This window comes from Lutra lutra, chromosome 2, assembly GCF_902655055.1.
Source record: "Lutra lutra chromosome 2, mLutLut1.2, whole genome shotgun sequence".
NCBI classification, from domain to species: Eukaryota; Metazoa; Chordata; class Mammalia; order Carnivora; family Mustelidae; genus Lutra; species Lutra lutra.
In genome coordinates this window covers 40250670-40274816 of record NC_062279.1, presented here as the reverse complement: position 1 = coordinate 40274816, position 24147 = coordinate 40250670, and the positions used below count along the sequence as shown (strand labels likewise).

Sequence of the window (24147 nt, the reverse complement as noted above, 5' to 3'; positions counted from 1 at the left end):
GTTCTGGCTTGGGTTGTGATCTTGGGGTTATGGGATCAGGCCCCATACTGGCCTCCACACTCAGTGCAGCATCTACTTGGGACTCTCTCTGCCTCTCCTGCCCCCCGTAAATAAATAAATATTTTTTAAAAATTAAAAAATAAAAGAGGGGAGGGTACCTGGCTGGCTCAGTTGATGGAGTGTATGCACTGTTGATCTTGGGGTCATAAGCTCAAGCCCAACACTGGGCACAGAGCTTATTTAAAAATAAATTTTAAAAAAAGAGAGAGGGGCGCCTGGGTGGCTCAGTGGTTAAAGCCTCTGCCTTCGGCTCGGGTCGTGATCTCGGGGTCCTGGGATCAAGTCCCGCATCGGGCTCTCTGCTCAGCAGGGAGCCTGCCTCCTCCTGTCTCTCTCCGCCTGCCTCTCTGCCTACTTGTGATCTGTCAAAAAAAAAAACAAAACAACAAAAACAAAAAAATAATAAAAATAAAAAAAGAGAGAGAAAAACCTATAACCAATTTCTAAAAGAAAGAGCTTATATGGTCAATCACTATTGTTGGCAAAGCTTAAAGCAAAGAAATTAGCTTTACTCTTCAAAACGAGGGTATAACTGTAGAGGGAAGAAATGTTTACTCTTTTGTCTGTATTAGATTCTAATCCTCTTAACTGTCTTTGAGGTTCTGTTCTAAGTTGGACTGGCTCCTGAATTATTCTAGTTTCTTCAAAAATTTGGCTCCGACTCTCGAAACGAATGTTTCCAATTTTCTCCCAGCCTTCTGATTTGGAATCACCAAGAACAAAGACTGCCCTTGGATCTCCTTGGGAGGCACTCCAGGTCCTTGTCACCACCCAGATGGCAGCCAGACTTCAGGGACTTAAAGTCCGGAAATGCATCTCACTGCTGAAGAGGGCTCTACCTGACATGGGGTCCTATACATGCCCTGGAGACTTCCAGATTCAACTGAAGAGGACGGGAAGGAGCTGAGAGCAAAGCAGAGTGCTTCCTCCCAAGATGCCACACCAACACTTCATACTTCAAAAGTGAAACTCTTTCTTCCTCCTTTTCTGTCCTTTACTCTGGCACTGGCCTGGAAAGATCACGCCATCATCTGTATCTCCCAGGCCACTGCTAAGGTGGGTAACTTCTGGAATTTACAACAACTTTTTATGTTAGGTTAAGAGGAAACCTAGCTGACCCTTTGGCTTGAACGGGAAAATACAAACAATCCCTGTGAATGAATCCATTCACCACGCCCCCGTAGGAGGAAGTGCCTTGTACCCCAAAAGAGTTTGTCTTTATCTGTGGTGGTTATCACTATGAATGCTGCTTTGTCTAACTGTGGGCCTAAGAACTAAGGCCAAATGAACTAAGACAGCTCACCGGTCCACTCTCCAGGACTGACACTGTCCAGTTAGAAAGGAATTACCAGAAGGCATTCACGACTCCAACTCACGTCCTTTGGCAGGACCACACTTCACTGGTTAGGAGTACAGGTCAACGAGAAGATGATCAGAAACCTCTCCTAAACTCTATTTTTTTTTTTTAAGATTTTTTATTTATTTTATTTGACAGATAGAGATCACAAGTAAGCAGAGAGGCAGGCAGAGAGAGGAGGAAGCAGGCTCCCTGCCGAGCAGAGAGCCTGATGCGGGGCTCGATCCCAGGACCCTGGGATCATGACCTGAGCCGAAGGCAGAGGCTTTAACCCACTGAGACACGCAGGTGCCCCTCTCCTAAACTCTTAAAGATGGTGCAAAATCCAGTGCTAAGGACAACAGCTGCCCAATAAAGATCCTATAGAAAGTTGTATTCTTAATAACGGGATAGCCCTTGGTTATATCTTAGCCAAAAAAAGAGATGTCTGAACTATGGCTAAAACCACCGGCTGCATCTGCATTCATGCATTCACACTTCTGGGGAAGTTGAAACGCAGACATATGATCATGGAGCAAGCCACCTGGCTTACCCCTTCACCGGGGTCTTTCTTTGACTCAGTTGACCTTGATTTTGATTAGTTTGGGACTTGGGGACCCATATGGCTCTGAAATGCACTCCAGACGCTGGGAATTACCCTGCTTGTAATAATCACAGTAGTTCTAGCCTCTCAAAAGCTCTCAATACACGTTTACAGCCACTAACCACCATGCAAATGATCTCCTTAATACATGAACATCAGAAAGAAACGAAGAAAAAGACCAACTTAAAAGACCGTAAACCTTGAAATTGTGGCCTATGAATCTCACAAAGATTAAAACAAGGGCGCCTGGGTGACTCAGTTGGGGAGGTGTTTGCCTTCGGTCAGGTCAGGATACTGGGGTTCTGGGATCGAGCCCTGCATCATCGGCTCCCTGCTCAGTGGTGAGCCTTCTCCCTCTCCTTCTGCCACTCCCCTGCTTGTGCTCTCTGTCAAGTAAATAAATTTTAAAAAATCTAAAAAGCAAAACAAAAAACAACATGACCTATGCATACCACACAAAAAAGCAACAAAATTTCAGATTTTGTTCAGATTTGGAGCTGAGAGTGCCATTACAGCCTTATACTTAAATCACACCTCTCAGTTACGCTGAGAATCCGATCGAAAGGTGGAAATTGTTAACAAGGAGACAGCAGTCCCCAAATGCAGTCACTTATGGTACACCCCACCAAGACTTAATACCTAACTGCACCTTCACCTCTCAGAAAAGTGACCTTCAAGCAGCAACCTGGAACTTCCTGGTCAGCCCCGGAAGGTAATCCACTGATGGACCCCTTCCATTACCCTAGAAGAACATCCTGGCCTAAAATGCATCCTTTGCTAATAATTTCCTTTCTTCCTTTCCTGCTAATAATTTCCTTTTTTCCTTTCTCTCTCTGCCTTTTAAACGTTCCCTTCTCTGCTGCTGGAGGGAGCTTCCTTCCATTTGCTAGATGGGATACTGGCCAATTCATGAATTACTGAATAAAGCCAATTTGATCTTTACAGTAATTTACCCAGCTGAGTTTTGTTATTTAACACCCCTTCCATCTTCAGGCTCTGGGGATTGTATCATTTCTTTACATAGCACAGATGTCAAATCTTTTGTCAAACCTGCCAAAGATATGTGTCATATCATGTTTTCAAATAGTTCTTTTTAGTTTCCCTTGTTCAGTTTTGATAGTTTTCATTTTCAAATTTATAGTCACTATCCATTGAGCTTTTCCTCTGTAATTCTTTTACATAATATCACCCCTTCATAGTTGGAATAACTAATGCTTTTATCCATATTCTTGATTCTTTGGTAGTGGGTGGAGTAAGGTTCTTGTTTTATACTTCAATTTCCATAGGAATTTCAGACTTTAACAATTTTTTTAAAGATTTTATTTATTGACACAGAGAGAGAGAGACAGCACGAGAGGCAACACAAGCAGGGAGAGTGGGGGAGGGAGAAACAGGCTTCCCACTGAGCAGGGAGCCCGATGTGGGGCTCAATCCTAGAGCCCTGGGATCATGACCCAAGCCGAAGGCAGATGCTTAACAAATGAGCCACACAGGTGCTCCTAGACTTTAACAGGTCATAAGGATGCAACTCCCAAGCCATCCACTATGATATCTAAATTGAACTTGATGCTCAGTTTCAAGAAAAAGCTGCCAACTTCTGATACTGATGACCTTAGAAATACCAGGACAACACTCAATGAGTATTATATCCAAAACAATTCCCTCCTCCTCTGTCTACAGTGTCCTGTGCCTGAGTAACTGTGCTCTTTATATATTAGAATTTTGTTTCCAAATAGTTAATTTCTGGTTCTAGCTCTCTGTTCATGAGTTTCTTTGCAGGACAAATTTTTAAAGACATTGTCTATTTACTATTATTTTATTCTTTCTACTAAACTGGAGTCCTCAAATCAAGCAGAGATGGGAGTTCTTAGGAGGAAGTTGTCCAGCCCAAACCTGAACTCCAGGCGGCACTAAAGGCTTAGCTGTCCTCTCAACACAGCTTCATGAAGGTTCTGGAGTGGATCACTTAAGAATATTAATATGTTCTCCCTCACTCCACTGAATTACTATATACAAACCACCTTTTTCCTAAAATAATTCCCGCTATTAACTGGTGCTAAAGTATAAAGTAAAAGCATTGCACGAGATCTGCCCCCTGACAGCTTAGGACTGGCGTGATTACATAACCTCTTAGGGTCCGTTTCCTCCAATATAAAAGGGGAGTAGAGGAGACAGAATCAGGGGTGGGGGAGGCAGTTAATACAAAATGTTATCAGCTAAGATGGTTTCCCAAAATTCACTTTGTCTTTGCCCTACAAGATTCTGGTTGGGGAGGGAGGGGCCGTCTGAACTACACACACCAACGCCAAACCCCCCATTCTGATACAGAAAGGGGAATGGGAGGAGGGGGGAAGAGAGGCAGGGGACAGGCAGACCTTTCCCCAAACCCTGACCAAGTAGGTAGGGTTTGCTGCATTTGACGGATCCCACAATCGCTGAACAAAGCATCCCCCGGGGAGGAGCTGGGGGCTATCATCGGGGCCATCAGGTTCCAACGGGGCCCTGGGATGCCCGTTTCGGGGGCTCTGGGGGAGTACTTTTCACCATGCCCCCCGCAGAACCGGGAGACCAGGCAGATCAGGAAAACACGAGCGGAGCTGAGTGCCGACACTCCCAGCCGCGCAGGAGACTCACCCCCGGTAAAAACACCCCGCGCGGCCCCTCCCAGGCCAAGAACCTCGTTCCGTGGCTTCCCTGCGAAGCCAGGCCGCGACTGTCCCTCGCATCACCTCAGCGGGAAAATGTGGCTGCGGGCGCTCGCGACCGGCGTTCGAGTTTCGCTAGCGCCTGGGACCGACGCCCTTCCCGCGCCGCCGGCGGAGTTTTTAACTCCAGGTCCGACGTGCGCTCGGGAGTTTGGTGCCAGCGCGGCGGAGGCTCTTCCCCGCCCAGGGCGGGCCCGGCTGTGGCGCGGCGTCCCCCGGACAGCTGCCTCGGACGGCGGCTCCCTCGCTCCAGCCGCCCGCCGCGCCGCAGCCACGCGCCACGTCCTCTGTCCCTTCGTGGAGAGGACTTCGCCGGCGCAGCGGCCCCGCAGACAGAAGCTGGCGGAGGGCGGGACGTCGCGCACACCCCTTTCCAGGCCGGTCCGCCTCTTACTTAGCTGTGCGTGTGGGGACAACGGGTCTCCCCATCAGAAGCTAAGACGAAAGTCGCCTGGAGACCTGGGTGCCCGGCAGCCTCGGGGCGCGCGCGCGGGCGAGGGGGCGCGGGGCTGCCCCGCTCCGCGGCTCTCCCGCCTGCCCGCGGCCCTCCCGCGTGTTTCCCGTCCGGGTGGCGCTCTGGGGACGCTGCGGTCGGGCCCCTCCGCGGCACCAGCCCCCGAGCCCGCGAGGCTAACCCGCGCGGTGTCTGCGACAGCGGCCAAACGTGCCGAGACCCCCGGCCCGGGGGGGCGCGCCCTACGGCGCACAGCGAACAGAAACTAGTTCCGGAGCCGGCTTTCTCCAGAGCTCTCGGCCGCGGCGCTGCCCAGCCCGGAGGGGGCGGCGCGTCGTCCCGGGGGAGGGGACAGTCGCGCGGCCCCCGCGGAACGGGCGGCGGGAGGGGCGCAGCGGCCCGGGGTCCGCCTAGCAGCCCGGGCGGGATCCGCGGCGCCCACTCACCTCGCGGCGGGGCGGCCTCGGCATCGCGGTCCGGGGGGCCGCCGGGGGCCAGCAGTGCGGCGCTCAGCACCGACGCGGCCAGCAGCAGCGCAGCCAGCGCCGGGCCCGCGCCCCGCGCCCCGCTCATGCTGCCCGCCGCCGCCGCGGACGCCGCTCCTCCGCCGCCGCCGCCGCCGCGCTCCCGGGCCCTGCGTTTCTCGCGGCGCACGGCCGCGCGCCCGTCATCGCCTCCCTCCCAGCTGCCGTCACCGCCGCCGCCTGACTCACCCGCGGGGGCGGGGCGAAGCGGGAGCCGGGGGCGGGGCGAAGCGGGAGTCGGGGGCGGGGCGCGCGGGCGGCTCCGGGGACCCGGCCCGGCGTTGGGCTGGGCCGCGAGCGCAGTGAGGAGCCTAGAGCCCCTCCCAGCGCGCCGGGCACTTTGTCCCGCGGACACAGGCCGCCTGCAGGCCACGAGCCTCGGCTCTCCAGTCTCTGGCCACTCCCCTGAGCAACTTTGTGCCCCAGCGCCGGGTGCAAACGGGCGTTAGTGTCCTCTGCCCCCGGTTCTGGAAGTGCCTTGGTAAGCAAGACAGGCAGAGCCCCAGCTCCCAGGGAGTTCACCCTCCAGAGGCAAAGATGCGCCTCCAAAGCCACCGTGAGGTGCCCCCACCGCGAAGCTCTCGGTCTCCGGTGCAGTTAGAGGCGCGCGGGCACGCTAACGCCGCAGGTGCGCTCCTGTGCACCCGCGAAACTCACACGTTTGAGACACGTTCGGTAATGCTTGTAGCAGAGTGCTTGGGAATTTCAGAAACCTGCGAACACTCTAAACGTCTGTCAGTGGAGAAAATGGGTAAACTGCGGTATAATATATACACTGTAGAAATGTTCTCGAGTTACGGGTATCAACATGGATGAGGCACAAAAATAAAGCTGAGGGCAAAATGCAAGTTGCACAAATACCTTTGGAATAACTTATATGTAAAGTGTAGAGCCAAGAAAAACAATACTATATATTGTTTAGATATATATGCACATGTAATAAAAGTATAGAGACCTATGGAAAGATAAACACTAAATTCAAGGAATGGTTGCGAGTAGGGAGGGAGCAAAATGTCATTACCCTGGGCTTGGGCTGGCAATGTTTCGTTGCTTAACTACCGTGACAGGCATATGGGTGATCCCTATATTACTTTTTTTAAAAGATTTTGTTTATTTGTCAGAGAGAGATCACAAGCAGGGGAAGCAAGAGAGAGAGGGAGCAAGGAGGCCCATGCGGTGATTCATCCCAGAACCCTGGGATCATGACCTGAGCCAAAGGCAGACGCTTAACTGACTGAGCCACCCAGGTGCCTCCCCATATTATTTTTCATACTTCTCTGTATGTTTGAATTACCTGACAATTTTTTAAAGCGATAGCGCAGTATGATGAGTGCTGAGTTGGTAGAAGAACAAGATGCTAAGATAGCATTTGACAGAAGCACGCAAGCTAGTCTGGGAAGACTCCCAGGAAGACTGACATTTAAACCAAGTTTGAGGGATGTTAGCCAGCGCAAAGGAGGAAGTGTTCCTAACAGAAAGAACAGCCCTTGCACAGGCTCCGAAAGCAGGAACCCAGTGTTAACTGAAGCAGAATTCTGCGACAGAGCTAGTCAACAGAATGAGGTTTGTGCAGGTGCCTGGGTGGTTTAGTTGGTTAAGCATCTGCCTTTGGCTCAGGTTGTGATCCCAGGGTCTGGGGATCGAGTCCCACATCAGGCTCCGTGCTCAGTGGGAAACCTGCTTCTCCCTCTGCCCCTGCCCCTTTCCCTTCCCCAGTTGTTCCATCTCTTTCTGTCTCTCTCTCGCAAAAACAAATAAAATTTTTTTAAAAAGTAATTGAGTTGGGTTTCTTCCTAAGGACCATAGCAAGCTGTTGATGAGTTGTAAGGTGGAGAATAACTTTCAGGAAAATGATGGTCATGGACTGTCTCACAGAGGTCGTCACATTATTTTTCTCAGAGAAAACAAGCCTCTGTGCCTGAATGTCAGAAAAAGTTCAGTTACTCCCTCTTTCTTCTTTGCCCCATGGTTCAGAATCTCAAGACTCAAGGGACAGTGGTGTCTAGGCCATCTGGCAAGTCCACTGCCACCAAGTTGTCTACTGTCCAGCGGCTGCTTCTGGTCTCCACAGAACCAGAATGGGCTACAGGGACCACTGGGTAGATGTATCCCTTTCCCTTCTCTCCTTGAGGACAGCTCTTTCAGCTTTGTCCCCATGGCCAGGAGAGCCTGCAGTTCCTGTCTTAGAGCAGTGCTTGGCTGTCTACCTAGAGTGCCCTTCCACCAGATGCCTCCTGGCTCCCTCCCTCACTTCACTCAGGTCTCAGCTCAACTATTAGCTTTTCAAGGAGGCTTTCCCCATTACCCTTATCTAAAGCTAAAACATCCTCTATCCCTGTGCCTCACTGTATCTGCTTTGTTTTCTTCCTTGTATTCATCTCCACCTGACATTATAGTATGTATTTGTTTATCTGTTTCTCTGGCACTAGAGTGTAAGCTCCACGAAGGCAAATAGTTTGTCCTGAGGACAAGAACCTCCTCTGTTAGGCTATGCCGCACTAATGAACAACCCCCAAATCTCTTAGCTTATCTCAACAGTTTACTTATTGCTCACACTTATGCCCAACGCTTCATTGCAACAGGAGCTTCTACCACTCTTGCAGCAGTGGGGAGATAATGTAGCAAACCCCACACTGGCTCTTAAACTCCTTCTCTAAAGAGATGCCTGTGACTTGAATTCACATTTTAGCATCCAGATCAAGTCACATGGCCGCAGGCAATGAACATATGGGGGGGGGGGGACCCTGAAGGAAATTTAATACCCATTCAACCCTCAGCTAATAGAAGGGAATAGAATAGAAGGGAATTTCTTCAATGTGATAAAGAGCATCTATGAAAACCTTAGCGCTAACATGACATTTGGAGGACTGAATGCTTTTCTCCTAGAATCAGGAACGGCAAGATTGTCTGTCCTTGCCATTTCTACTAAGCATTGTTCTGGAGGTCCTGATCAGTGCAAAAAGGCAAGAAAAAGAAATTAAAAGCTTACACATTGTATTTATTCAGAGATGGTATGATTGAATTTGTAGAAAATCTCAAGGAATCTACCCAAAAAAAGCTACTAGAAATCCAAAGTGAATTTAGCAAGGTCACAGAACTCAAAGTCAATATACAGAACTCTACTTTTATATTCCAGACATAAACAATTGGAACTTGACATTTTTAAATAGCATTTACAAAGAGTTTTTAAAATGAATATATAGGAGCAAATTTAATAAAACTTAAGATTTGAACATAGAAAACTATAAAACATTGATGAGGAAAGTTAAAGAAGACCTAACTAGTTGGAGAGAAATACCATCTTCATACATTAAAAGAATCATTGCTGTTAAGATGCCAATTCCCTCCAAATCAATCAATCCCAATCAAAATTCCAGCAGGTTATTTTGGTTTGTTTTTTGGGGGTTTTTTTGCACATGTGAAGAAATTGAGAAATGATTCCAAGATGTATATGGAAATGCCAAGGGCCTAGAATAGCCAAAATCATTCTGAAAAGAAAAAGTTACAAGAATTGCATTATCTGGTTTCAAGATTAATTATAAAGCTATAGTAATCAAGATAGAGTGTTTTGGGGATACCTGTGTGGCTCAGCTGGTTAAGCATCTGCCTTCAGCTCAGGTCATGATCCCAGGGTCCTGGGATCAAGCCCCACATTAGGCTCCTTGCTCAACTGGAGGCCTGCTTCTCCCACTCCCTCTCTGTCATACCCCCTGCTTGTGACAAATAAACAAATAAAATCTTTTTTTTAAAGATTTTATTTATTTATTTGACAGACAGAGATCACAAGCAGGCAGAGAGGCAGGCAGAGAGAGAGGAGGAAGCAGGCTCCCCGCTGAGCAGAGAGCCCGATGCGGGGCTCGATCCCAGGACCCCGGGACCATGACCCGAGCCGAAGGCAGAGGCCCCAACCCACTGAGCCACCCAGATGCCCCAACAAATAAAATCTTAAAAAAAAAAAAAAGGAAGTGTGTCTTTGGTGTAAAGATAATACATATCAATGGAATAGCATAGCAAGCCTAGATATAAACACACACAACTGGGTTTTCACCACATTTCCAAAAGAATTTAATAGGGGAAAGGATATTCTTTTCAACAAATGATGCTACAATTAAATGATTCACTGTGACCCTTACCTCATACCACACACCAAAACAAAACAAAACAAAACAAGAAAACAACAACCCACAAACCAAACAAACAAAAAAATAGATTAAAGACCTAAACATAAAAGCTTAAACTATAAAACTTCTGGAAGAAAATATAGGAGAAAATATTTATGACCATGGATTAGGCAAAGATTTCTTTTTTCCTTTCTTTTTTTCCCCCTCTGTATAGCATTTATTAAAAGAAGAACCAGTTAGGTATTGGGTGAAAGATTTCTTAAATAGTACATAAACCTTTTTTCTTTTTAAATTAAAAATCCCTAAAAAATAAAAAACTAAAGACACTGTTAAGAAAAAGAAAAGAAGGGGCGCCTGGGTGGCTCAGTTGGTTAAGCATCTGCCTTCAGCTCAGGTCATGATCCCAGGGTCCTGGGATTGAGTCCTGCATCTGACTCCCTGCTCAGCAAGGGTCTGTGTCTCCTTCTCCCTCAGGTCCTCAACCCCTCCCCACTTGTGCACATGCTCTCTCTCTCTGTCTCAAATAAATAAAATCTTTTTATTTTTTTTTAAAAGATTTTATTTATTTATTTGACAGAGAGAGATCACAAGTAGACGGAGAGGAAGGCAGAGAGAGAGAGAGAGGGAAGCAGGCTCCCCGCCGAGCAGAGAGCCCGATGAGGGGCTCGATCCCAGGACCCTGAGATCATGACCCGAGCCGAAGGCAGCAGCCCAACCCACTGAGCCACCCAGGCGCCCCAATAAAATCTTTTTAAAAAGAAAAGGAAACCCACTGACTGTGTGAGAAAAGATTTGGAAAACATATTTAATAAGAGGCTCTTAATTCCAGAATACGTAATGAACATTTACAATTCAGTAATAAGCAAATGACTCTTTAAAAATGCGCAAAGGGGCACCTGGCTGGTTTCATCAATTAGCGTCTGCCTTCGGCTCAGGTCATGATCTTAGGGTCCAGGGATCCAGTCCCACATCAGGCCTCAGGTCTGGCTCCCTGCTCAGTAGGAGTACCCCTCCCCCAACTCCTGCTTTCTCTCTCTCAAGTAAATAAATAAAATTTTTGAAAGAAAAATCTTTAAAAAAGAAAGGTATATACTATATTGCCTGTTTCCATTTATATGAAACTCTGGAAAAGAAATTCTAATCTTTCTAGGAAGAAAGCAGGGTTCTGTCCTGGAGCCAGCAGTGGGGGAAGGACTGAACATGATGGGACACATAGGAAATTCCAAGAGAGAGAAATTTTTTTTTGTGTTTCATCTATAGGGGAGGTGACATGAGTACATAAATATATCCAAACTCATTAAGGGATGCTTGGGTGGCTCAGTCAGGGTTATTACTCTGCCTTTGGTTCAGGTCATGTTCCCAGAATCCTGGGATTGAGCCCTGAGTTGGGAGCCCTGCTCAGCAGGGTGTCTGCTTCTCCCAGTAGATGGTTTCACATTTCTGGATTCCAAAACTACAAAGCTGTGTAATCAGGGGCGTCTGGGTGGCTCAGTAGGTTAAAGCCTCTGCCTTCAGCTCGGTCATGATCCCGGGGTCCTGGGATCGAGCGGGGAGCCTGCTTCCTCCTCTCTCTCTGCCTGCTTTTCTGCCTACTTGTGATCTCGGTCTGTCAAATAAATAAATAAAATCTTAAAAAAAAAAAAAAAGCTGTGTAATCAAAACAGTGTGGTACTGGCATAGACAGAGATATAGACCAATCAAATGGAATAGAAAGCCCAGAATCAACTTACATATATACTCAAATAATTTTCAACATGGGAAAGAACAATGTTTTCAGCAAATGATGTTGGGGAAATTGGATATCTACATGCAAAAAAAAAACAAACCAAAACAAAACAAAACCAGAAGTTGGACCCTTTCTTACACTGTGTACAAAAGTTAACTCAAATGGATCCAAGACCTAAACATAAGAGCTAAAACTATAAAATTCTTAGAAGAAAGTATATGGGAATAGCTTATGACACTAAGTTTAGCAGTCAGTTCCAAGGTATGACACCAAGAACAAAGGCAACAAAAGAAAAGATAAATTGGACTTCATCAAAATTAAAAACCTTTTTGCATCAAGGGACATGATCAGTAGTGAAAAGGCAACCACAGAACGGGAGAAAGTATTTGCACATCATATGTCTGATAAGGGATTGATATCCAGTATATATAAAGAACTCCTACAACTCAACAACAACAAAACAAGCAATCCAATTTTAAAATGGGCTAAAAACTTGAATAGGCATTTCTCCAAAGAAGATATACAAATGGACAATAAGTACATGAAAAGACATTCAACATCACTAATCATTAGGGAAATGCAAATGAAAACCACGAGATACCACTTCATATGCATTATGGTAGCTAACAAAACAAACAACAAAAGGCCCATGATGGGTGCCTGGGTGGCTCAGGGGTTAAGCCTCTGCCTTCGGCTTGGGTCATGATCTCAGGTCTTAGGATAGAGCCCCACATCCCGCTCTATGCTCGGTGGGGAACCTGCTTTCCCCCCTCCCTGCCTGCTGCTCTGCCTACTTGTGATCTCTCTCTCTCTCTGTCAAATAAAGAAATAAAATCTTTAAAAGGAAAAAAAAAAAAGGGGGGGGCCAGGAAATAACAAGTGTTGATGTAGATGTAGAGAAATTGGAATCCTTGTGCATATTGCTGGTGGGAATGTGAGATGGAATCACTCTATGGAATATGTTCCTAAACATAGAATTACCATATGACCCAGAATTCCACTTTTGGGTAAATACCCCCAAAAAATTAAAGCAGGGAATCAAAACAAATATCTGTACACTTGTGTTTATAATAGCGTTATGTTGGTGCAGGGACTCAAGGGGGTGGAGAGGGGGTCGATGAGTTGGTGTTTGTCGAGTACAGAGTTTCAATTGAGGAAGATGAAATCAGGTTCTGAAGATGGATGGTGGTGATGCCTGAACAACAATGTGAGTATATTTAATGCTACAAAACTACATATTTTAAAATGGTTAAAATGATACATTTTTTGTACATTTTACTACAAAAAGGAAGGGGTGAACCATCCTGGAAGAAAGCTATTCCTATTTTACATTTAAGAAATGAGGATCTGGGGGCGCCTGGATGGCTCAGTGGGTTACAGCCTCTGCCTTCGGCTCAGGTCATGATCCCAGAGTCCTGGGATTGAGCCCCGCATCAGGCTCTCTGCTCAGCGGGGAGTCTGCTTCCTCTCCTCTCTGCCTGCCTCTCTGACTACTTGTGATCTCTGTCTGTCAAATAAATAAATAAAATCTTTAAAAAAAAAAAAAAAAGAAAGAAAGAAAAGAAATGAGGATCTTGGGACACGTGGGTGGTTCAGTCAGTGAAGCGTCTGCCTCCTGCTCAGGTCATGATCCTGGGGTCCTGGGACCAAGTGCCACATCTGGCTCCCTGCTCAACAGGGAATCTGATTTTTCCTCTCCTCCCCCCCCCACACGTGCTTGCGTTCACGCACTCTCCCTTCCTCTCTCTCCCTCTCTGAAGCAAATAAATAAAATCTTAAAAAAAAAAAAAAGTAAAGAAAGGACTGAGGATCCGTGAGACAATTTTCACAGTTAAGGACATTCAAATTTGCAAGTTTCAGAAACCAAATCTAAAAATATATTAAATAAAGCCCACTCCAAAAAGACCGCAGTAAGATGCCCACACCATACCCATTAGGTTGGCTATAATCAAAAAGTCAGCTAATGTAGAGAAATCTGAACTCCCACATGTTGCTGAAGGGAATGTAAAATGGTTTAGCTTCTTTGGAAAATGGTCTGTTTAATGGCAGTTCCTCAGATGACCTAGTAATTCCACTCCTGGGCGTATAGCAAGAGAAATAAAAAGGGGGCACCTGGGTGACTCAGTTGGTTAAGTGGCTGCCTTCAGCTCAGTTCATGATCCCAGGGTCCTGGAATCGAGCCCCACGTCGGGCTCCCTGCTCAGAAAGTCTGCTTCTCCCTCTCCCTCTGCCTGGCTCTCTGCCTACTTGTGCTCTATCTATCGAATAAATAAATAAAATATTTTTTAAAAAAGAAATAAAAACAAGATTTGAACACAAATGCTTTACCAGCATTATTTATAATAGCCCAAAGTGGAAACAACCCAAATGTCTATCAGTGGATTAAGGATAAACAAAATGGGTTCTATCCATGCAATACACTATCACTTGACCATAGAAAAGAATGAAATAATGATACATACAACAACTTGGATAAACCTTGAAAACATGCTGAGTGAAAAACAAACAAACAAACAAACAAACAAAAAAACCATGCTGAGTGAAACAAGCCAGACACACAAGTCCACATAGTATATGATTCCAGTTGTATGAAGTCCAGAATAAAGAAACTCATAGATATGGAAAATCAATTAGTGGTCACTTAAGCGTAGAGGTTGGGAGGAATGGGAGGATAGGGGACTACAGGTAATGAGTGCGGGGTTTCTTTTTGAGGTGATGAAAATGTTCCAATTCTTTTTCAGCGTTGAGGGAAACTGACAAATAATTGAAAATAAAAGTGTATATGTTTGAATTGCACAACATGATGACTGGACATAAGTATACTTTGTGAAGTGATATAAACAGGTTAATTAATACATTCATCACCTTACATACGTACCCTTTTTTCCCCCTTTGTAGTGGCAACATTTAAGGTCTACTCCCTTATAAAGCTTCAAATATGGGGCGCCTGGGTGGCTCAGTCAGTTAAGTGTCTGACTTCAGCTCAGGTCATTATCCCAGGGTTCTGGGATCGAGTCCCACATTGGGCTCCCTGCTCAGTGGGGAGCCTGCTTCTCCCTCTACCCCTTCCCGCTGCTCGTGCTCTCTCTCTCACTTTCAAATAAATAAATAAAAATTTTTAGAAAAAAGCTTCAAGTACACCACATAGTATTAATTATAGTCATCATGCCATATATCCCATCCCCAGGGCTTACTCATCTTGGACCTGAAGGCTTGTACCCTTTGACTAACATCTTCCATCTCCTCCCATGTCAACCCCAACCACATACAAGTGAGATCATGCAGTATTCGTTGTTCTCTGCTGGCTGATTTCACTTGGCATAATGTCCTCTAGTTTCATCCTTGTTGTTGCTGATGGTAGGATTTCCTTCTTCTCACAGGTTGAATAATGTTACATTAAATATAATATACATATATTACATATAATTTGTTACAGTTATATATAGTCCTGTATGATCATACATATATAAATATTCACACATACACATATCTTTTTTAACCATTAATCTGTCCATGGATGGGCAGCTAGATTGTTTCCATATCTTGGCTATTGTAACATTGCAGTAAACATGGGAGTACAGGTATCTCTTTGAGATACTGTTTTTGTTTCCTTCAGCTATAAACCCAGAAGTGGGATCCCTGGGTCATACAGTATTTCTGTTTTGATTTTATTTATTTATTTAATTGAGAGAGAGAGAGAGTGCAGGGGTGGGGAGGGGCAGAAGGAAAGAATCTAGCAGGCTCTATGCTCAGGGCAGGAACAAACACGGGGCTCAATCCCATGACCCTGAGCTCCACACCTGAGCAGAAATCAAGAGTCTGACACTTAACTGACGGAGCCACCCAGGTGCCCCTCTATTTGTAATTTTCTGAAGAACCCATGTACTGTTTTCCAAGTGGCTGCACCAATTTACATTCCCACCAACAGTGTACAAGAGTCCCCCTTCTTCCACATCCTCACCAACACATTTGATTTATTTCTACTGTCTGTTTTATAAAAACCATCCTGGGGTGCCTGGGTGGCTCAGTGGGTTAAAGACTCTGCCTTCGGCTCAGGTCATGATCCCAGGGTTCTGGTATCGAGCCCCGCTTGGTGGGGGGGGTTGTCTCTGCTCAGCGGGGAGCCTGCTTCCCCCACCCCTCTCTCTGCCTGCCTCTCTGCCTGCTTGTGATCTGTCAAATAAATAAATAAAATCTTTTATTTATTTATTTGACAGATCACAAGCAGGCAGAGAGGCAGGCAGAGAGAGGAGGAAGCAGGCTCCCTGCCGAGCAGAGAGCCCGACTCGGGACTCGATCCCAGGACCCTGAGATCATGACCCCAGCCGAAGGCAGTGGCTCAATCCACTGAGCCACCCGGGCGCCCCAATAAATAAAATCTTTAAAAAAAACAAACCATCCTAACAGTATAAAGTGATAATCTCATTGTGGTCTTGATTTGCATTTCCCTGATGATGAGTGATGTTAAGCACCTTTTTATGTAGTTCTTGGTTGTTTTGTAAGTCTTCTTTGGAGAAAAGTCTATTCAAGTCCTCTGCCTACTTAAAAATCTGATTATTTAATTTTTTGTTCATATATTTTGGATATTAACCCTTTATTTATTTTTTAAAAGATTTTATTTATTTCTTTGTTTCTTTTTTTTTTTTTTATAAGATTTTATTTATGTATTTGACAGACAGAGATCACAAGTAGGCAGAGAGGCAGGCAGAGAGAGAGGAGGAAGCAGGCTCCCCGCCAAGCAGAGAGCCTGACGTGGGGCTCGATCCCAGGACTCTGGGATCACGACCCGAGCCAAAGGCAGAGGCTCAACCCACTGAGCCACCCAGGTGCCCCTTATTTATTTATTTGACAGACAAAGATCACAATTAGGAAGAGAGGCAGGCAGAGAGAGAGAGAGGAGGAAGCAGGCTCCCTGTGGAGCAGAGAGCCCGATGCAGGGGCTGGATCCCAGGACTCTGGGATCGTGACCTGAGCCGAAGGCAGAGGCTTTAACCCACTGAGCCACCCAGGCGCCCCATTAACCCTTTATTAAATATATGGTTTGCAAATATTTTTGCCCATTCTGTAGGTTGCCTTTACATCTTGTTTCCTTTGCTGCACAGAAACTTTTCAGTCTGATGTAGTTCCACTCATTTTTGTTTTTCTTGCCTGTGCTTTTGACATAATATTTTAAAAATCACTGCCAAGACTAATGTCAAGGAGCTTTACCCCTGTCTTCCCCTCGGAGTCTTATGATTTCAAGTCTTACATTTAAATCTTAAATTCGCGGGGCGCCTGGGTGGCTCAGCGGGTTAAGCCGCTGCCTTCGGCTCAGGTCATGATCTCAGGGTCCTGGAATCGAGCCCCGCATCGGGCTCTCTGCTCGGCGGAGAGCCTGCTTCCTCCTCTCTCTCTGCCTGCCTCTCTGCCTGCTTGTGATCTCTCTCTGTCAAATAAATAAATAAATAATCTTTAAAAAAAAAATAAATCTTAAATTCGCTTTGAGCTCATTTTCAAGGGTGATGTAAGACAGGGGGCAATTTCCATTCTTTAGCATGTGCCTGTCCAGGTTTACCAACACTTTATTGACGAGACTCTCCTTTCCCCACTGTGTATTCTTGGTGCCCTTGTCAAAGATTAGTTGACCATATATGCTTTGGTTTCTATCTGGTCTTTTTTTATTCTGCTCCATTGATCTACACGTCTATTTTTAATGCCAGTACCGTACTGTTTTAAACAAATTTTACACAGAGTTTGAAAGCAGGAATTGTGATGCCTCCTCCTTTATTTCTCAAGATTGATTTAGCTATTTGGGGTCCTTTGTGAATGCATATGAGTTTTAGGATTTTTTTTTTCTATTTCTGTGAAGACTGCCATTGGACTTTTTATAAGAATTGCACTGAATCTCTGGATCACTTTGGACATTTTAACAATCTTCATTCTTTCACTCCATGAACACAGGGTATCTTTCAGTCGTGTCTTCCTCAATTTCTTTCATCAGCCTTATTATTTTCACCTCCTGGGTTAAATTTGTTTCTAAGTATCTCTTTGGTTTTGATGCTATCGTAAAAGGGATTATTTTCTTAATTTTCCCTTCTGAATTTGTTAGTGTGTAGAAGTGCGACTGAGAGTGACAGAAGCATCAACTCTGTGAAGGACAGTTGCTGGCATCTTGGTCTTCCCTGCATGTTTCTTGCCTTCCCATGAGGTTACTGTGGTTTCTGTGATGAGCTCCCATGAAGGAGCATAGTCTGTTCCAGGCCTCAGGCCCCAGGATAATTTTAGCTTCAAAAATGATAAGTTGGATAAGAGTGTCCAGACCAAGAAAATTAAGGCAAACCTTCATAATGCAGTATGTCAACACTATAAAGAAGTTCTTGAATGATGTGCAAAACACAGCAAATACAAGCCATTTTTAAGCCTTAAAAATGTGTTAAATGTTTACAAAAGACAGTGAAGTACTGTTATAACATGTAGACCATGTGCCTGTGAACGTGAAGGTTGTGTAAAATGTGTAAAAAAAGAAGACACTGTTATTCTGTTTAATAAAGAAACAGAAAGGGGGCACCTGGCTGGCTCAGTTGGCAGAGCATGAGATTCTTGATCTCAGGTTCATGAGTTCAAGGCCAATGTGGAATGTAGACCTTACAGAAAAGGAAGAAAGGAGGAAGGAAGGAAGGAAGGAAAGGAGGGAGGAAGGGAGGGAGGGAGGGAGGAAGGAAGGAAGGAAGGCAGGCAGGCAGGCAAAACATATTGAAAATAATGTACATTCCAACCACAGAAGAAATTGCAGAAGAAACGAAAATGACTTACATTTTGATATGGATTTATACAACACAGATGACAATAAACTGATTACTATATTAAAGTCAGTTTGAAAAATGGAATTCTGGCCAAATTTTGACTTTAAGCCTTTTACAAAAAACAAAAAACAAAAAAAAAAAAAACCAAACTCAACACTGCTAAATCCTAATGACGAACTTGGAATAGCCTATAGAAAATATGCAAAATTTATACATGGACAGTATAAATTGTATATGATATTTGTTTTTTTTTAAAGATTTTATTTATTTATTTGACAGAGAGAGATCACAAGTAGACGGAGAGGCAGGCAGAGAGAGAGAGAGAGGGAAGCAGGCTTCCCGATGAGCAGAGAGCCCGATGTGGGACTCGATCCCAGGACCCTGAGATCATGACCTGAGCCGAAGGCATCGGCTTAACCCACTGAGCCACCCAGGCGCCCTGTATATGATATTTGAATGATTATAAAACTTTCATCCAGGATTTACTTATAATAAAGTTCAGAGTAGCATATATTAAAATGAAATGAACCTTGAATGCCAAAATGAACATGAAGCATCATATTGCAGTTAGTGAGAATTATTTAGAATAGACTACCTAATAGCAAACTGAGCCAGAAAAGCAAAATGGAAAATGTGGGTGTGCTTGCAAGAAGGTGTGCTGTTGACTCATGGAGTTTGGGTGCAGAGCCAGAAATTTCAGTGGGAGGTAAGCCTGTTCTTTGGGGTACAATTTCCCTAGAAAGAAATCTTCCAGTCTCCTGATTGGTGTCACAGTAATAGGCCTGGCTGTGAGCATGGCAGGGGAGGACTTTGTGGGGTGGAGTGGAAAATGCGGGTTGAGGCCTCTTACCATTCTTTCTGTAGAGTTTCAGGAAATCCCTCCATTTTCATGATTGAATCTTACCCCCAACATATGTTACATCTGGGGTTCCCATTTAGCTCTTTAGTTCCTTCTCCTACAAATTGTCTTTTTTTCCTGTGGAACATAGAGAGGCGGTATCCTGACTATACATCAGGTTTGTGAAGGCAGTCGGGAGTCTAACTCTTCTGTATAGGAACTTTCAACCTAACCTTGTGGCTCTCAGCCCACTCCTTACTCTCACCTTCCAAGGAACTTGGCCTCTCCAATTTTAGAGCTTTCCAGAATTCTGAGTAACAAATGGTCTTGCTTCATGTTTGGCTTAATGTAGTTTATATCTCTTTATTTCTTTACTGCCATTCTAACTTGGTTTCAGAAGGAAGCAGAGATAAATGTGTGTGATCCAACGATGGTTAAACACATGATAAACATGATAAAACCCAATGGTCTACTTTTTTTTTTTAAAGTACCCCCGATGTTGGGCTTGACCTCACAACCCCAAGATCAATAGTTACATGCTCTAACAACTGAGTCAGCCAGGCATGCCCAACGGTTTTTTGTTTTGTTTTTTTTTTAAAGATTTTATTTATTTAGGGATCGCTGGGTGGCTCAGTGGGTTAAGCCTCTGCCTTCAGCTCAGGTCACAATCTCAGGGTCCTGGGATCAAGCCCTGCATCGGGCTCTTTGCTCAGCAGGGAGCCTGCTTCCCCCTCTCTCTGCCTGCCTATTTGTGATCTCTCTCTCTCTGTAAAAAAAAAAAAAGATTTCATTTATTTGAGAGAGAGAGAGAGGGAGAGCATAAGCAGGGCGGCGTGGGGGCAGAGGCACATGCAGACTCCCCGCTGAGCACGGAGCCCAATGTGGGACTTAATCTCACAACCCTGAGATCATGACCTGAACCCAAATCAAGAACCATCTAGATGTCGGAACAGAGCTGTGCCCCACCTGAAAGTTTTAAATGATAATCTTCAAGGACAAAGTCAATTTATTTGCTTTTAGGGGAATATACCACACACATACTGTATGCCTGTGTTTTATGATCCATAATATATGGTCCCTTTACATAATTGAACTGTATTAACCCAGTAGTGATGGAGTGAATCCTGACATAATTCTGCAAATACTAGTCCTTAAATAATCCAGGAAAAAAAATTATGAAATCCCTATTGGAGGGACCTGATGAATGCCTGATAAAAGCCTATTCTGACAACAAAATAAGTCAAAATTAAGCCTCAAAAATTTACTCATAAGAAAATTCTAGCACCTGAAACAGTTGGAATTGATTTTTGACAATTTATGATGACTTTCTTCAGTCTTTAAGAACCCATTTAAAAGGTTAATAACAATTGTCAGGCTAAAGGGAAAAGAAAGGAAAGAACACAGTCTAGCATAGGCTACAGTTTACCTATTACACACATGGTTTTTATGCTTTAAGGAAAAAAAATAAACCCAAGATAAAGGGTTTATCTTGAGCTTCACAGTTGAGGTCCAGAGTTCCTGTTCTCTTCAGCTGCCTATTTCCAAATTTCTGAATCCAACCTTGGCAATGACCCTGCAGGTATAAGAACTTCTGGTTGCTGGCACTGCCTTGAAGAATCTCGAGGGTCAGAGGTGATCCTGGAGCCTAAGAACACTCTGGGGAATCTCCACAGTCACAGGCTAGTCCTGTCCACTCATGATAGAAGAGAACAGCAACGACAACAACAAACTGAAAACACAGTGCTGTTTTCGTAGGCACTAGGTCCCTTTCAGAGGTAAAAGTGAGTACTGTGCCTTACCCATGTGAGATACTCTGTAATCGATCACATGGACTTGGGAGTGAATGAATCAAATTTTCTTTCCAGAGGAGTTAATTTCAGGTAGCAAAACTGTGACTCGTGCTTATGGTATAAATAAAAACACTACACTTGGACGCAGTGCTCTTGCCGACTTCCTTCTTCGGAGTTCTGATTCCAAACAACATTGTCGCGCTCCAAAAAATCCAAGTTATTGCCTTCATTTTGTTGACCCTTGCAGAAGATTACAAAGGGGTAGGAAAGCATGGTTTCACATTTTAAATTACTCTTAAATGATCAAAACTCAGGCGAGAATAGTGATTACTGAAATTAAGTGATGTTTATTTATTTTTTTTTAAAGATTTATTTATTTATTTATTTGACAGAGAGAAATCACAAGTAAGCAGAGAGTCAGGCAGAGAGAGAGGAGGAAGCAGGCTCCCTGCTGAGCAGAAAGCCCGATGTGGGGCTCGAACCCAGGACCTGGGATCATGACCTGAGCCGAAGGCAGCGGCTTAACCCACTGAGCCACCCAGGCGCCCTAAGTGATGTTTATTTTTAAAATAAAGGTCGGGGGGAGGCCACCAGGACCTTTCTGCAGAGATTTCCACCTCGCTCCCATCCCCACATGCCTCCTTTGAAAACAGCCCCGCGTTCTGTCTCCGCCGAATCACTAACAGTCACTGCATGCCACCAGATGTTTGGAATGTTCGTGGCATCACATGACATGAGAAAGCCCATTATAAACCACAGGGTGGTGGTGATTGGAACAGGTAAGCAGGGAGAGAGCACTGAATCCTTGGCTGCGCTTTGAGAATGGCTCACTTCAGCAACCTCCTCTCCTGGTCACACGTCTGTGGAGCGCCAGGCAGCAAGATGACTGGGCCATGAACTCCCATCGAGGCTTTAGCTAGGCTTGCTCTTAGGATTTCGCAGTTCTTTGGGTACTGAATTACGTCTGAGCACAAGCTAATGACTGAACCCTGACAGACCAGGTTCTGGTTGGCATCTGGCCCCGGCATAATGAAGCATCCGAGAGAACTTAAGAGAAGCACGTGGAGGAAATGGTTCCCACCAACTCTCTCATTTTAGAGATCAGGTAGTCTGAGGGCACACAACGAATCGGAGGCAGGGCTGGGATTAGAACCCTGGTCTTCTGGCCCTAACACACACCGTGCTGTTTATTTTAGCTCTACTGTCAATATTTCAAAATATTTCAAAACAAATTTGTTTAAACTGATGGTTTTGCTCCAATGCAAAGTCCAAAAACTAAGAAAAATCCCTCAAACAAGAATTATATCCTGGATAGGGTAATACAACCAATAACTCTACACAATAACCACCTACATCAAGTGAAAAGAGTTATAACGGATACACAGCCTTGGCACAGACGTGGGTTTTTTCCCCTCAGCTTTATTGAGATATAAATTCACATAGCATAAAGTTTGTCCTTTTATACAATTCAGTTACTTAATATATTCAGAGTTCTACAACCATCACTATATAATTTCAAAACATTTTCACTGCCCCCAAAAGAAACTCTGTACTCATTAGCAAGTACTCCCCATTCCTCCCCCCGAACCCCTGCCAGCCCCTGGCAACCACTCATCTACTTTCTATTTGTATGCATTTGTCTGTTCTGGACATTTCCTAGAAATGGAAGCATACGTGTGGTCCTCTGTGACTGGCTTCCTTCAATTAGAATGTTCCAAACCCCAACCATGTGGGAGCGAGCATGTATCAGTACGCCATTCTGCTTTACGGCTGAGTAAGACCTTACTGTATGGATATACCACATTTTCTTTATGCGTTCACCGGATGATGAACATTTGGGTTACTTCCATCTTTCGTCTATTATGAATGATCATGTACAAGATTTTGTGTAGACATGTTTTCAGCTGTCTTGGGTGAATACTTGGAGTGAATTCCTGGGTCATGGCAATTCTATTTTTAACTTTTATTTTTTAATTTTTATTATTATTTTATTTTTATTTTTTTAAAGATTTTATTTATTTATTTGACAGACAGAGATCACAAGTAGGCAGAGGGGCAGACAGAGAGAGAGGGGGAAGCAGACACCCTGCTGAGCAGAGAGCCCGATGCGGGACTCGATCCCAGGACCCTGAGATCATGACCTGAGCCGAAGGCAGAGGCTTAACCCACTGAGCCACCCAGGCGCCCCTAATTTTTATTTTTTTAATTTCTTTTCAGTGTTCCAGAATTCATAGTTTATGCACCACACCCAGTGCTCCATGCAATACGTGCCCTCCATAATACCCACCACCAGGCTATATTCTTTTTTAACTTTTTGAGGAAGTGCCAGACTGTTTCCCAAAGCAACTGCACCAGAAGACATTTCTACCAGAGTGTTCCAATTCTCCAAATCCTCAACAACCCTTGTTATCGTCCATCCTCTTGATTCCAGCATCCTGACTGCTATGGGAAAGTTTTTAATAGCAAAAACTGACAGTTAAAATACTCTAGGGAATTATGTTCTCTGCTCAGCCATATGACCCAATCAGCCCCAAAAGTGGTAGACTAGGACATAATACTAATTTTGCTGCCCTATCCTACTGCTCGTGGTACCCTCCCTAACAGTTAAGGAGATGGCTCTCAAAATGTAGTCCCAAGACCAGCAGCACCAGTCAGAAATGCAAAGTCTCAGATTCTGTCCCAGACCTACTGAGTCAGAGCCTCTGGGGTGGGGCCCAGCTCCTGCTTCTGGTGATTCCGACACCTGCTCAAGTTCAAGGGAAGGCAGCGTCTATTGCCGGGCACCTCTGCCCCTCAATGTCAGCTTTAACCACCTTATTGGTGGTAATTAATACACACCAAATCCATCATCCTCTGCAAATGAGGATGATAGTGACCAAGAAAGAACTTTCTAAAGGATTCCGTTATGCAACTTAAGTGGAAGGGTTTGACACTTTCCAGTAACGAGTGATTTTTTTTTTAAAGATTTTATTTATTTATTTGACAGAGAACACAAGTAGGCAGAGAGGCAGGCAGAGAGAGAGGAGGAAGCAGGCTCCCCGCTGAGCAGAGAGCCCGATGCGAGGCTCAATCCCAGAACCCTGGGATCATGACCTGAGCCAAAGGCAGAGGCTTTAACCCACTGAGCCACCCAGGCGCCCCACGAGTGATATTTTTGATATAAATTGTTCTAATAATTAACTTTGGACACAGAAAACTGAGCTGGAA

The 24147-nt window shown here is 44.9% G+C and overlaps 1 protein-coding gene and 1 pseudogene across 1 annotated transcript in view; one reads left to right on the top strand and one right to left on the bottom strand.

Annotated features, from left to right (window-relative positions):
* HGSNAT (heparan-alpha-glucosaminide N-acetyltransferase) overlaps positions 1 to 5830 on the bottom strand; it is a 46685-nt gene extending 40855 nt beyond the window's left edge. Inside the window, 2 exon segments of the mRNA XM_047717251.1 lie at positions 5606 to 5806; positions 5809 to 5830. Coding sequence (XP_047573207.1) covers positions 5606 to 5806; positions 5809 to 5830 — 223 coding nt within the window.
* Positions 5831 to 17735: 11905 nt separating this feature from the next.
* LOC125094030 (uncharacterized protein C9orf85 homolog) lies at positions 17736 to 18387 on the top strand (annotated as a pseudogene).
* The last annotated feature ends 5760 nt before the right edge of the window (positions 18388 to 24147 follow it).